Source organism: Caloenas nicobarica, chromosome 5, assembly GCF_036013445.1.
Source record: "Caloenas nicobarica isolate bCalNic1 chromosome 5, bCalNic1.hap1, whole genome shotgun sequence".
Classification (NCBI taxonomy): domain Eukaryota; kingdom Metazoa; phylum Chordata; class Aves; order Columbiformes; family Columbidae; genus Caloenas; species Caloenas nicobarica.
In genome coordinates, this window is record NC_088249.1 from 11,484,285 (window position 1) to 11,498,931 (window position 14,647).

Below are 14,647 nucleotides of genomic sequence, written 5' to 3' on the forward strand. Positions count from 1 at the left end.
CAAAACATGGATTTACCAGAATTAGCACTTTTTCCAGAACTAGTCATCAAGGTACTTAGAGAATAATGCAAGACAGTCACAGAAAGCTAGAAAATTACAAAAGCTTGTCTAATATTTGATAAAATTCCATTTAAAATATTTACCTTATTTTGAAATGGTTAAATTAGTATCCTAATCCAAAGCAAGGAATACTTTCCCAGGTTATAGGACTTAATTTTTACTGCATTTCTATTATTTGACAAACTGCTGGTTTTGGCTGGGATAGGTAATTTTCTTTACAGTAGCTAGTACGTGGCTATGTTTTGGATTTGTGCTGGAACTAGTGTGGACAATACAGGGATGTTTCATACGGAAAGTCAAAGCCTTTTCTGCTTCTCACATCACCCCACCAGCGACTAGGCTGGGGATGCACAAGCAGCTGGGAGAGGACACAGCCAGGACAGCTAACCAAGGGGATTTCCACTCCATATGACATCATGCTCAGTATGTATTTTGGGGGAAGAAGAGGAAAAGGGGAGACGTTTGTAGTGATTGCATCTGTCTCTCCAAGTAATCGTTACCCGTGATGGAGGCCTGCTGCCCTAGAGACGGCTGAACACTCACCTGCTGATGGGAAGCGGTGAATGAATTCCTTGTTGTGCTTTGCTTTTGCTTTACTAATTAAACCATCTTTATCTCAACCCACAAGATTTCTCACTTCTACTCTTATGATTCTCTCCCCCATCCCACGAGGGGAAGTTAGTGAGTAGCTGTGTGGTGCTTAGCTGCTGGCTGGGGTTAAACCACGAACACAAACTCATTACACTTTTCAGTGATTGTGTTGAAATAATGATGAAAATTAACACTACTTAGAGATGATACTCTCCCGGTTAGCAGCATTCTATCGTAATACATGATATTGGAAATAATGGGGTGGCACAGGGAAGAAATCTTTCACTTCATGCATGGAAAAGCTTAATTAAAGCTATTACTTATAGGAGAACTTGAAAAGAAACTCAAGGAATACAAGTACTATAATTATAGACAACATGCAATACATTTTATGCCATAACTAGCAACCCTGGGAGTGGGAGTTTGGCTGCAGATAACTCAAAGCAGGCAAATACTGTTATGTGCATACATTGGACGAGAAAATACATAAAATGTACTACTGTTTATATTGTTTTATTTGGAACATTATTGATCCTGTAGAAGCGTTTTTTTGCCAAGAATAATGCTTAAAGCAAGAAAAATTACCACAGCAACCAAAGCCACAGGAGCACTCATAGAAAAAAAAGTGCTTGTATTACACTCCAGAATGCATGATATATAAACATTTTAAGTGCCACAGAAGAGGAGCAAACTTCTGCTCTTTATTTCCCCACTAAAGATAAAGGGATGCACACGTAAGAGATGTAATGTGTCATAAGGCTTATTCCAAAAGAACTGAGCTGTAAGCTTAAGGTCCTTCGCTAATTACCATGTATTAAACTTGTAAACATTCCCACAGAGTAGTTCAACAACTTTTTTTTTTTTTTTAAACACTTAACGCATTTGCCATCAGAAACAGAGCACTGAAGATTAGATGGGCTATCAGTCGGATCTACAACAACAAAGCTCGCAATTCTCAAACAACTCCTGATCAGCAACAAAAAAATATTTCACAGGTACCTAGAGCTTCCATAAGGATTACAAGAAAATACCTACTATTCCAACCAGCTATTATCATAGTAAAGTTGTTTTGTTCAAGGCCAGTTAGAAGGGGAGCTGAAAACAGTAGGTGGATGCACAAGGGAAGGTCCCCATCTCAAGCAGAACTTGTACAGCAACCGAAAATCCCCACACATGACCCTCGTCTCCATCAGCTGCCTCTATCAGCACTGTGAGAGCTCAGCAGAAGTCCAGGCATTCTGGAGAGAGAGACCCAGTTGCAATTACTGGCTGTGTTCGCTCCTTTGCTTTCAAGGAACTGAGCTGCTGCCAGAAATACCTTTTGGCTGTTCTTCAGATAACCGAAATTCGTAACTGGAAATAAAAGCTGCTTTTCACTTCCCTGCACTTGGAGAAACTGCACTGTTCCCAAGTGCTGCTGAAAGTCCAGCACCCAAAGTATGAGAACTACTTCCCTAGGTGTAGACAGAAAATAAGGTTTAAAAACGATGCTTAAAATCATACATGTGGCACATTTTCTACCTAAAATTCAAAACCAAGCTGCATTTTATTTTGAAGTAGTTCAAATTTTTGGACATTCAGGTACTCCAGTGATTTTATTTAAAGACGCTTTATTTCCAGCAAACAAGACCAGGTTAGTAGTGGACATTCAAGCTATAAATTTTCAATAAAGCAATATGCTTCTGTGCTGATGTGCAGTCTGGATCCAGTCATAACTCCATTTAAGATTAAAAAATTATTTCACCTACGCCAGTTTGTATACGAAACTTGTCTTAATCATAATACAGAAGTGAGGAGAGAGGAGGCAGGAGCAAGATAACGGAATTCTTTAGGTAGAAAGGTCCACAATATTTAAAATTTTGGGGTTTTGCATAAAGAAATCTCTCGGCTAAATTTTCATTCAAATGAGCAGCTTTTCATTGGATTATGATACTTTTAAAGCAACGTACCCTGCAATTTAATGGAAAAAAAATTAAGAGCTGTTAGAATCAAAATGAGCTATTATCAGACTGGGGGGGAAGCCACCACTCCAAACCCCCATAGCTTAAGAAAGCCTGAAAGGAGCAAGAAGCACATGTTTTTTTGGTCCTGGAGTGAAGCTCAAACCAGGTGCTTCTCAACACTAATTCCCTGTGAAAGCTGCAGCCCTTGGGGAGTCCAGGGCTGAAGGCCACTGCTGGTAACACCCATCTCCTAACTACATTACATTGCAGTTTTGAGAACAAAGTAAGTAATGACATTTAACTATTAAAGATTTAAAATGGGAGATTTTAAGGACTGACTGGTAAGGAAGCAGAAAAAAAACGTTTTGTCATTTGATAATATTTGGCTTAATTTTCACATACTAAACAACCCAAGGCACTAAAATTACTTCCGACAACATCTTTTCCACGTACACATTGTAAGTCTAATGATGATAACAGTAGATCAACAGTAAATAATCTGTGCACCTAATTATCTACTTTTTTTTTCCACGAGTGGACCGGTATCACCCTGCACATAAGCTGCTGCTTTACAAAGAGTTATCAGAAGTCAACTATTTTCTTAGAAGAAATTTTAAAAAAACCCTTGAGAATACATTTGTAATAATATTTAAGATAAGCAAGGATTTATAGCCTATTATATAAAAGTTTTAAAAATAGAAAGTGAAGCGCAAAAGTGATAACTGTATAAATACTTTAAAGGCAATGTACCATAAAGAGGAAAACAGGAATGCTCATACAGGAAATGACAAGTGAAACAAGCTGAAACAGGCTTGAGCTAATGAAATTAAAAAACCCCTGAATATTAGGGAGAAAATTGACAGGGAAGATAACCAAATAGACCGTGGAAGAAAAAAAATGTCTTAACAAGAGATTAGAGAAATGAAACAGATCAAGAACTCTCAGTAGAGTTTTTTGGCACACACACAGTTAATGTGACAGCAAACCCCATTTTTAAACACAAAGCTCTTACTAGAAACCCAAGAGAAAAATCCTCAGTTTCCCAGCCATTACAGTGTACTTGAATCCATTCTCAGGGCACAAAACCAAATCTATGCAATAACTGCATTTGAAAACTTTAAAATTGTTTTTAAATACGTATAATAATCTATCTGAAAAAAATGAAGCACTACTCTGGTGAGATCAGACTTCAGTTACATTACAGAAAATAATTCAAGTGCTTGGTGTAATTCAGAAGGAGATTTATATAAAGTAAATTGAAGAAACCCATGAACCACAGTCTAAACTCTGCCACTTTGGACATTCGGCTGAAATAAGGATCAGCTAATGAAGCCCAACCATCTGCCATGAGCAGAAGTGCTGTTTCTGAAACACACCCAAACTCCACACACCAACCTCACTCCAGTCAGATACCGCTCACCAGTGACTAACTTCCCAATCAACGTTAGCTATCACACACCTACAATAAATATAATTCAAACGACAATCAAATGCCAACATGTAAATTAACTTGGTTACTTCCCTGGAGTGTAACCCCCTGCTGCTGCCTCTCCTCACCCCCTGTACATACGCTAAACCCTGGGGGTCACCGCTTGCTTTCTGCTGGATGCTTCTGAGTGGCAAAATAATCCAATTTAATTATAACACTTCGAATAATTATGAACTGATATCAGAACAATCCATTGAAGAATGCTGGGTCGTGTTGGCTTCGAAAGAGATGACACATTAGAAAGCACAGAGAAGCACTTCCCAATGTCTTCTATGGTCAGACTTAAGTGTTTCACACCTTAGTGTGACCTAAACCAAATGCACAGCCCCATTACAAGAACTCTGGGTAAGTTACGAGCACAACTGTGTGCACAGCTTGTGTGAAGCTAACATTTATTTTTAAATTAACAAACACTCCCATTATCTTTCCTTGATGACGACACTAAATCAGCTCTGTAAATTCTCCGTTCTTTTCAAAATTCGAAATAGAATGGGGAATAGGGCGAGTCTATTTATTGAAAAGCCTGTTCACAGGAAGAGCCTTAACAGCGTGCGGAACTCTTAGCTGAGATGCAAACAGAAGTCCTGAATGGCTGATCCACAACTAAAATCATCCCAAATTGCCACATAGCATTCAAACTTCCAGCAGTCATTACAAGAGATGCAAAAGTATCACCAAATACCGCCAGGATGGTTTTTTTGTGGATTTCTTGCAATTTCTTAATAAATTAATAGACAGTAAGTCCCACCCCCTGTGAGTTTTTGTTTGTTTGAGAGGGGTGTTGTTTGGGGATTGTTTGTTTTGTTTTCACTGAAAAATTTTACTTTCCAATTTAGTGTACAGCCTTCCTCATTTTTGGCATAAGCAACACTTCCTTAGTCTCATATGCCTGTGAAATTTAGGCACCTCATGTGATGTGACACAGGTAAAAGAAATGATCTGGCACAGTAGCAATGTTTCGGGAAAATGTTAAACGCAAAAGCAATATAAGAATTTGGTTCTAGAGGCTGTGTGAAGATGCATAGCTTGTACCTTTAATCCAAAACCACAAATTAAAAACCTTCCACGAAACTGCTCAAAAAGTATTTCAAATTAGTAGACTGCTACAAGCAACTAGAAAAGTCCCAAATGAATATTTTTTTACTTTGTTTTTACATATTTTACTTTTCATGTATCATTTTTCTTTGTGTAATTTACAAAGAAAATATTTACTTCAGAACATTCAAGATCACTATCAGTTACAAGAGCAATTACAAAAACTGACATAGAACTGTCCCTTCTGTTACTGATAACAACCCTGAGTCAGATCCCACCCCTAATTTTAACTGCATTTGAAAAAGAAAACTTAATCAGCAAATTATAGCAGAAATGGTGTTGCATCATCTGTACAGGCATTAAGTGGAAGTGGAATGGACTAAAAGAGGTGCAGATGTGCCTTTAAAACATCAGGCACTCAGAGCACTATGTAACTCAGTTTCGTCATTGGAGACACAAGGATGCAGGCAGAAGCCGAGCACGGGCTCTGTTGTGCTGTCAGGACTGAGCTTTCACTCGTATGGGGTGTTTATCTTGGGCATAAAGATTAGAATGTAAGTGTCACCATCAGAGGAGCATCTTGTCTGTATCTGATGAAAATATTCCTGTATCTATTAAATATTGCTGGTAGTCACTTAAATCTGCATGCTTTACAACGCGGCTTCAGCAGCTAGCAGTATTTGATAGCACATGGAGAGAATTAGCTGAAGCTGACATCAATTATGAAAAGCTTTGAACAGAAAGGGGAATAAAAATTTTCCTCAAAACCAGATAACACTGAATTTTAATCTTAACGTGTATTTCATAGCAACAATCACAAAATAGAATATTTTGATGTATAAATACTAATTGAGCAAAATACGCATGTATGACAGTATAATTTAGCTTCCTTGAAAGGGTATGCAAATCACACCATGAGTCAGTAAAACTAAAAACTTCCAGTTGACTACCTTCCTATAATTTAACGGAATTTTCAGCTCAACAAAAAGTCCCATCCAGACCCATTTTACAGTCATACCCTTAGAGATTTTTAAGTGCAGTGTGATCACTTAACACCCTCATTGCTTCCAGAAGCAGAACTTATACATACACTCTTCATATGGGCAAACGATCCATACAAAGGTAAAAGTAACCCAAAGTGAAGAGGTATGACAGAGCACACAGAGTAAATGCAGTAACAAGGTAAAATACACCCTCAGATACAGTTATGCACAGTAAGTGACGAGTTTATCAGCACGTCACCACGTTAAATGTGGCAGGAGTAGTAACTAAACAACCTTCTTTAAATCTGCTCATGGTCAAGTACTAAAAACACTCCCCACAAGTTGCTTCAGTCTATACCATTAAAAAGCCATCAGTCTATGTCTGGCTGTGTACTGTGGCTATGTCTGGATGTCCTTCAAAAAAGACAAATCCACCAAAATTGTACAGCAGACAATACAATAACACAGTCATTTGTACCAATATCAGTCTTTAGACAATTCAGGTGATTATCTAATACTAATCCACGAAACTCTACGTAAACATTACACAATCCTATAGATACGAGAGGCCTAGCTTCATTATGAGTAGAACTGCTGCTGCTTCTTGAGGAAGAGGGTCTTGTTTCTTCTTTTTGAGGCAACACTTCTAGAAAGGATCAGTGGATGGGTTTCAAGGGATTCCGTGTACAACTGGTTAAGCAACATTAAAGAGCAGCACTGGCTGAGAACTTGCTATGAGCAAGATGGATGGCTATGAGCTCCAGGAGTCAGGCTGAGTATCCATGGAGTCTGGGTGGCTTGGTAGGAAGGCACAGGATCAGCCCAAACACGCAGCTGATTCTCACCTCTTCAATTATTAAATTATAATTGGCTTATATGGGAAAACAGGGAAGAACAAGCATTTTCATCTCCTTTAAATCTCAGCTGAGGTTTATCCATTTCATCCCAAACCAATGACTATGACCCACAAGCAAGACAGAAGATGTGTGCTGGAGAGAGGAAATCCCATTTAGAAGATTGGCAGGTGTGCAAAAAAAGTTTTGAAGGTCTTTTGCACAGGAATATTTCCACAAAAGTAAAAACAAAAGTGAAATTTTACAAGTAGCTGTAATTTTTAAATTTAAAGCACTGAAAGAGAATTATCACAATTCACCACTGTGATGGAAGCATCTCTGAAGAAAATGATTGTGTCTACTCTACGTACCTTCCCAGGAAGATTTTACTTACTTCTCACAACAAAGAGTCACTGTACCTTAAACATTCACTAAATTTAAATGTGTTAAAGGATTAAAGGAAATTAATATTGAAATAAACATACATGCTCAGGCGAGTTAAGGTCATCATCCTTAAAAACACCCACAAGATTTGTGTGAAAGTGAACATCATCATTACACAGAAAATACAGAGGGAATAACCAGATTTATTTTCCACTGCAGTATACACTAACAGCAAAAACCAGTAGTATGAAAGGTGACTTTGAGATTTTTAGGTATGCTTTCCTAGTCAGGATAGACCAGTTTCAGACTATAATAAAACGTTAATATCCTGCCCGCCCCCCCCCCCCAAAGGCAAACTGAGCACATGTAAAGGATATTATGCTTGAAATTTATCATCAATTTCTTGGAAAGTATCAGAATTTTGGTAAATGATAATCCTGGAGTTTTAGACTTTTAACATAATGTTTTTGTTTTTATAATGCAGCAAGATTACCAGAAACATGTTGTAAGGATCTGTGGTAGAAATGACACTATTCAACATTTTCATAAACACCTCAGAAGATGAATAGCAAGGTCACACGGTTTGTTAATGCAGTATTTATTGTCAGTTTAAAGCTTTTTTTAAAAAGACCTACAGAAAAATCTCATGATATTGAGCAAATTAATTCAAACAAATAGATATTTCCAAAGGCGATAAATGTAAAGAAATATGGGCAAAATAGCTGACTGCACATTTATGAATTCTAGCTTATTCAGAAGACACTTTTAGAGTTGTGGGTGTTCGGTAAAAACCACCTCTGCTACAATTTAACTACTGCTGAACTGCTAACAGAATACTAAGAAATGAACAAAACATCCTTTTAGAGTGCCTATTTATTATATTTTTAATACTGCATGTGGTTCCAGTCACCCATCTTTAACGGTTCGCAAAAAAACCACGATAAGATTTCAAAAGACTGTAACACCAAAAATTGAGAGTTAACACAGAGGTAAAAGTATTACTAGTAGGCATGCTGGCACCAAACATATTAAAAAGTCTGCCTTAGTAACAAAGTGGAAAAGGAAAAAAAAAAGCACAACACCACAATTTACAATAAGAACACTGCCCTTTGAATTCAAAAAAGTACATTAAAATGGATATTGTAGTTTTATTAAGTGACATTAAGGCCAGTCACCTATTGGTCCCACATGCAACAAAGAATGACAGAATCATAAAATAATTTTCAACAGAAGGGACCATCTCATTTGTGCTAGCCTAACCCCCCCCTCAAAGCAGGGTGAGCTGGATGAACCTGGCTGCTCATGGCGTGGTCCAGTCAAGTTTTAAGTATCTCCAAGCACAGGGGTTTCACAGCCCATTTTCTAATCTTGTTCCAGTGTTTAACCACTTTTACACCGAAACAATTTTTTTCTCCTTGTATGCAATTACAATCGGCTGTGTTGCTACACATACCGGTTACTTTTCACTCAGTCACTGTGGCCCTCTGAGAAGGGCCTGGCTCTGTCCTCTGTATCCTCCCATCAGTTGAAGACAACATCTCTCTTCAGCCTTCCCTTCCTCAGACCAAACCAACCCAGTTCTTTCAGCCTCCCTTTGTACATCGTGAGAACAACGGCTACTGTTCCGCATGCAGAAGTACTACAGACCAAATTCAGAAGTGTGAGCTTTGGCCTCTGCTTCCCATTTAATTACAAAACGGATTTTTTTTTAGCTCAGAAACAATTCCTGCAAAGAACTTTGATTTTTAACAAGTATGGTTAGACAAAAAGTATCAGGTCAATCGTTTTTAAAGAAAAAGAAACACATGCTTGGTTCTTTCTAAAATGAAAGTACCAAGCTTTTTTCCTTTAAGAAATAAATTGCATACTTCAGGTTTAAATGAAACATGCAGCTCACTTAAAGGTTGTTTACTATGTCTACACATTGACAAAAGGGACTTGACCTTTCACAGTCAAGTATGAAAATATAAAGGAAGGCAAAATGCACCTTGCAATAGCTGGACAGCACTTGATCGCTTTAAGAACCTGACAATAGTACATGGTGACCAGGTAACTTTTCAGCTCCAGATCAAAGGTGGCCCAAGCTCAGGGCAATCAACACCCAAGAGTTGCCTGATGCTATGCTGGCACCTAACCCAATCCATCTTTCATCAGGCTTTGACAAGAATGCAAATTTTTATCTAAATAATCAGATATTTATTTACATGAGAAAAGCACTACCACTGAACACTTTTAGCCATACACAGTAGAAAAGCACTGTGAAGATGGAATATGAACTACCTTTCATAACTCACTTCATATTAATACATATGAGGAGTACATCAAAAGAATGGACAAAGTTAACATCACACCTTCTTTGGAAAAAAAAAAATCAAAGCATCTTTCATAAAATTTTAAGTAACTTCAATAATGACAAGTTTGAATCTGTAAAAAAAAAAAAAAATTGCTGCTCTGGAAGGAAGAGAAGGATGGACAAGGAGATTTGAAAGAGGTTATGGCTTACAGGAAGCACCAGTCTGAGATGACAGTATCATGGTGTTCTCACCCTCCTTCCCACACAACTTTCAGTATGTCTTGCAAAACATCTTGAAAATAATTTTTTTAAAGCATGAACAGGCATTACCAATCCCAGCCAGTCAGCAACTAAGCTACTAGAGTAACTTCTATATTCTGCTAATTCTGCCATTGTAGATCAGAGCACAGTTTTATCTATATTTTGTTCAAATATCTGTCTTTAGTTCATAAAAACACTGGCATTTGGGCTACTTCTACATTGCTGATAAAACTGTATTAAAATTTTTTTTGTTAACAGCATTGAACTGTATTCCTAATGAAAAACATGTGCCCCCTCAGTGAATAAACACTTATAACGTGCCTACGAAAAAATTATGATTTTCTACCTGCGACTGCATTCTGTACTACAGCTACAGTTTTCAGCAAAACAGCTCACAACAGTAAATACAAACTGGTAACTCTGAAGCCTACTGACAAATGTTTACTGCTTGTCCTAATCCATGCTGCTTTTACAGCTGCTTTCTTTGCTTGAAGTGCTGAGATAGAAATCAAAAGGTCCCAATTCCTTCCCCCAAGCCTCACCCCATTTATGTGGATCCTCTGTCACGGCCTGGAGTGCACTTCCATCACCCCAGCGATTTAGCTGCCAGAAGGGCTCCACAAGGACAAAGGCGCATCTGGAAAGCATGGAAACACTATCCAGCTCTGCTTCTCTCCTTGTTGAAAAAAACAAAAAACCAAACCAAACAAAACCCACCACACAACAAAAACAACTTATTAAATGAGGAATACCTAATAATCCTCTGTGCTGTCCTAACAACATCTTCATAGCTAGTGACTTGTCTATGCACAAAGATCCTAAAGGAGCTCTCTATGCAGATGTCCCATGACCAGCTGCTTTGGCTCCATCATTTGCTTCACAGTCAGCTACAAAATCACAAACCACAGTAGTTACTCCATGGTCATAATGGCTGCTCAAACTGAAACTGGAATTTTCTTGCAAGCTTTGGATTGCTTCAGTACAAGGTAAGTTTTCAGTTCACCAAGATAAGGAGTGACAAGCAGCTCAGCTGACCATTACGCACCATCTTTGTACTCCAGAAAGATCAACGCAGCAGTAGCAGAACCCAGATCTCCCGGAAAGCCTGTTGCAGATGGAATAGCCGAGGGCTCACTAATCCTCTCACTGAGCCACTGATTTCAGCACAAGCAAATAACATACAGTTATGGCTCCATGTCACTCATGTTCCAAGTGTGGTTAAAGCCCTTTTGGTGCTTTGGTATTTTCCAACAATGGGTTCAAAGTCATCTTTTGCAGAGCCGATTTCTACACATTCGTCTTGAGCAACTGCCAACAGTCTATGGTTGTGACAAAGGGCAGTCTCGCCGTGCCTGAATGAAGAAAGGAGAGTGGGTGTACTGACAGTGATCAGGGTCGGCCAACGGGCCAGCGGCTGCTGAACAAGCCCAGGGTGAAGAGGCACACCAAGTCAGGCAGTCAACCGTCAGGATCCAGATCAGCAAAGTACCTGGCTGGACAACCACGTAGCTGCAACCTAGCTGAAGCAACAACCAAGGCCAAGGGTCTGAGCTTAGAGACAACTCCCCAGTGCAAGCGGAACCCCCACAAGCCTTCTCCCAGCTCTCTCCACAGCAGTCTGACTCACAATTCCATGGCTGCACCATATCCAAGATGACCTTGAACACTGGCAGTCAAATGAACTGCAGACTATGGGTTGTTTGGAGCGCTGACACCTCCCATCCTACAAATATCTCCTGCTCCTCCTTATTGGTGATGGTGCAGATACCAGTGACAGCAACGGCAGTCAAAATTCTGACACCCTCACTTCCTATTCACGGGACTTGTAGCAGCATTTTTTAAAACCACCTGCATCTATTTTTCCAACTGTGTTGTTTTGGCAAAGCTGTAAGCAGCCCAGACAATAAAGCTGTCTGCCATTCAGGAGGGGCAGAAGGAAGCAGAGCAAGCTCCCATTCCATGCCGGATCAGAAGATTTCCTTTTTATACTGCAAACATTACATATTCCACATGGTCTAGGTACAGAAAGAGCTTTAGAATTCACTTTAAAAGCAAGATTGCAATTTTTTATTTTCAAAGAAGTCCTGACAGTGTAGTCCACAAGGCTTCACAGACTTTTTAAAAAATAAGATTAAGGCCAAATATGGTAGCTCCAATATAAGGGTAAAATAAAATACAATATATAATCTCATAATTTTAAATATTATATGAAATGGGTGATAAAGCAGTATCTTCTCCATTACAACAAACTAGAACTACTAGAAACAAGTGAGGGGATTATGCCCCCCTCACCCCCGTTTGACATTGAAGTTTTAACTCTTACAGCTGCAGAGGAGTTACTTCCACTAGAAATTTAATCCTATGCTGCAACAGATGATCTAAAAGAACAACTAAAAGTAGCATGGATTGGGACAAACAGTAAACATTTGTCATTAGGCTTCAGAGTTACCAGTGCATGTTTATTGCTATTAATTTTGTATGTATTGTTCTGACAAGCTTCATTTTGGAGACAGATCAGTACTGGCAACAACAGAGCAGCTAGTGAGATGAGGTACACACCAGAAAACAAAGCAACTTCGCTGTGTATGTATATATGGAGGATACGCTTTTCCTCTCCCAGCATCAAGAAACTTCTCTGAGCTCTAATACGAGAGACCTATCTAATTCCCTACCACCTGAGAGATGCAAAACAATCTCCCAGTTATTCCTTAATTGCTTACAAGACAGTCCACTCTCATCAACCATTAAAAACCAACCAAATAAAACCACACACCACCAAAAAACAAATACCAAACAAACCACAAACCCCCTTAACCTCTATTCTCCAGTGCACCAAAAATTTAGGTCTTCAGAATGTAAATTTCAGAACAGTTTTTAAAATCTGCTGTTTCCACAATTATGCATTTAATTGGAGCAAACACAGGGATGGTAAATCTACTGAGAACAACCTTGTTATTGTATTGAGAAAAAAGAACTATTGGGGTTCATCACTATAACATTTCATCATTCTGATTCCAACATCGGGTTGTTTTCCTGACTTGCACCTTTAAAAGATGGTGCTTCTCCCTCTCCAGGAGGCATCATCTATCAGAGAATTAAGGTGATTTGTGCAGAGTGAAAAGCAAAGAAAGGCCTGTCTACTGGTCAGGCAGTGGCATTTATATTCCCTTGACAACAAGCACAGTCCCTATTCTAACTCTAGGGATTTTATCACATTCCCCCCCACCCACAGACCAAAATCAGAGTCTTCTAGAATACATCCAGTCACATTTGAGACAGAGAAGGAGACAGCTCTTTTAAAAGGTAAAGAGAAATCATGATTTCTTAATACATGAAAACCAGCATTACTGCTTAAAAGGAACAGGCTTCTGAACGCTTGGGTTTTTTAAAACTTTCAAAGCAAAATTTTTTCAGTGTATGGAATATTAATGAAAAAAAAAATTCTTTTCAGTACTAACATCGAGCCTACACCAGTGAAAGCTGAGAAGCGAAGATAATTGAGAAGGGTATCAGCTGTGTTTCTTGCATATAAATGCCATTGTTCAAGATGTGCTGATCACAGCTAATGCACATTCTGCTTTCATAAAAAGTTTAAACCAAAACCACCTTAAGGAAGACATTAAAAAAAGCCACCTTGGTTGGTTAACAGCCAGCATAAAAATACACCAAAAAACCCCATAGCAATGCAAAATTTTACAAACTGCAAAAATACAGGAAAAAGATCCGCAGTCACACACAGTCAGTATTATGCAGAACTGTCATACCAACGTGTATTTTGCCACTGAATTACATAAAATGTAGATTAGCAATGCACTAATTTTATAAACCCAAACCAATATATTACGTGAAGAAATTTAACATTCAAAACTGCCCAAAACGATAGGCACATAAGAGCTTGCTTGTTAAAGCCGAACCGCATCTCTTCTAGGAAATGCTTTCTGAATACATAAAGGATATTTTCATAATAAATGTGACGTCTCTCCCCCCCTGCTTCCTCCCCAACAACACTCCCAATTCTTTTACAAGCTGCAGTGGATTTTAAAGGAGCTCTATCTGAATGATTCACACAAAAAAGGCTTGAAGCACACCCTGTGTTTGCCCTTATTCTATAGAAATTGTGTAGGCATAACTTGGCTCTTCCCTCCCCCCACTCTGTACCTTTCTGGGGTAGTGACTTCACATCCTTTGACATCACCACAGCTTGAAAGGGGGATGGGAGAGCTACGGCAGAAAGCAGTAAAACCTGCTTTGAACTATGTATGCAATGCCTCTACGAATTCTCAAATCTTCCCCCAACGCATTTAACAGCAAACAGGTTTTGATCTCCCCCGGTTTTCCCGCAGCTGGAACAACCCGCCAGGGACGGGGCTACACAGGGCCTTGCTGCTCCCCTCAGCCAGCACCACAATAGCCATTTATTAGCTCGGCAGAGGGTCGCGATTCACTCGCACACGCACAATAACTCACCTCGAATATGCAAAAGGGCCACGGGCTGGAACGGCCCATTGGAATTGGCTGCGTCAACCACCATCCTGCTGCCAGCTCTGTTACATGTCAACATCGAGGCTCCGGCAGGCAAGGCGGTGTATTCCTTAAGGCAAGAAACCAGCCTCCATTTTAGTTTAAAAAAAGACAGAAACTGAAGCGCTCTGCAGCTGGAGGGAACTGGCTAGTTAGTGATGTCAGCGGGCGGGAGGAGCCCCATTGGCTAACGGCAGCAACTTGAAATGACACCGAGGAGGCCGCAAATGAGCGGAGGCCGGTGCGGGGCTGTC

The 14,647-nt window shown here is 39.3% G+C and overlaps 1 protein-coding gene across 2 annotated transcripts in view; it reads right to left on the bottom strand.

Moving 5' to 3' along the window:
* PPP2R5C (protein phosphatase 2 regulatory subunit B'gamma) overlaps positions 1-14,647 on the bottom strand; it is an 83,307-nt gene that overhangs the window by 38,795 nt on the left and 29,865 nt on the right. The window contains exon 1 of one of the 2 annotated variants that reach the window (XM_065635997.1): positions 14,340-14,573. The exons of the other annotated variant lie outside the window; for it this stretch is intronic. Coding sequence (XP_065492069.1) covers positions 14,340-14,433 — 94 coding nt within the window. The 5' untranslated portion in view covers positions 14,434-14,573. Of the gene's footprint in view, positions 1-14,339; positions 14,574-14,647 lie in introns of those variants that run through there. 2 annotated transcript variants of the gene reach the window in all.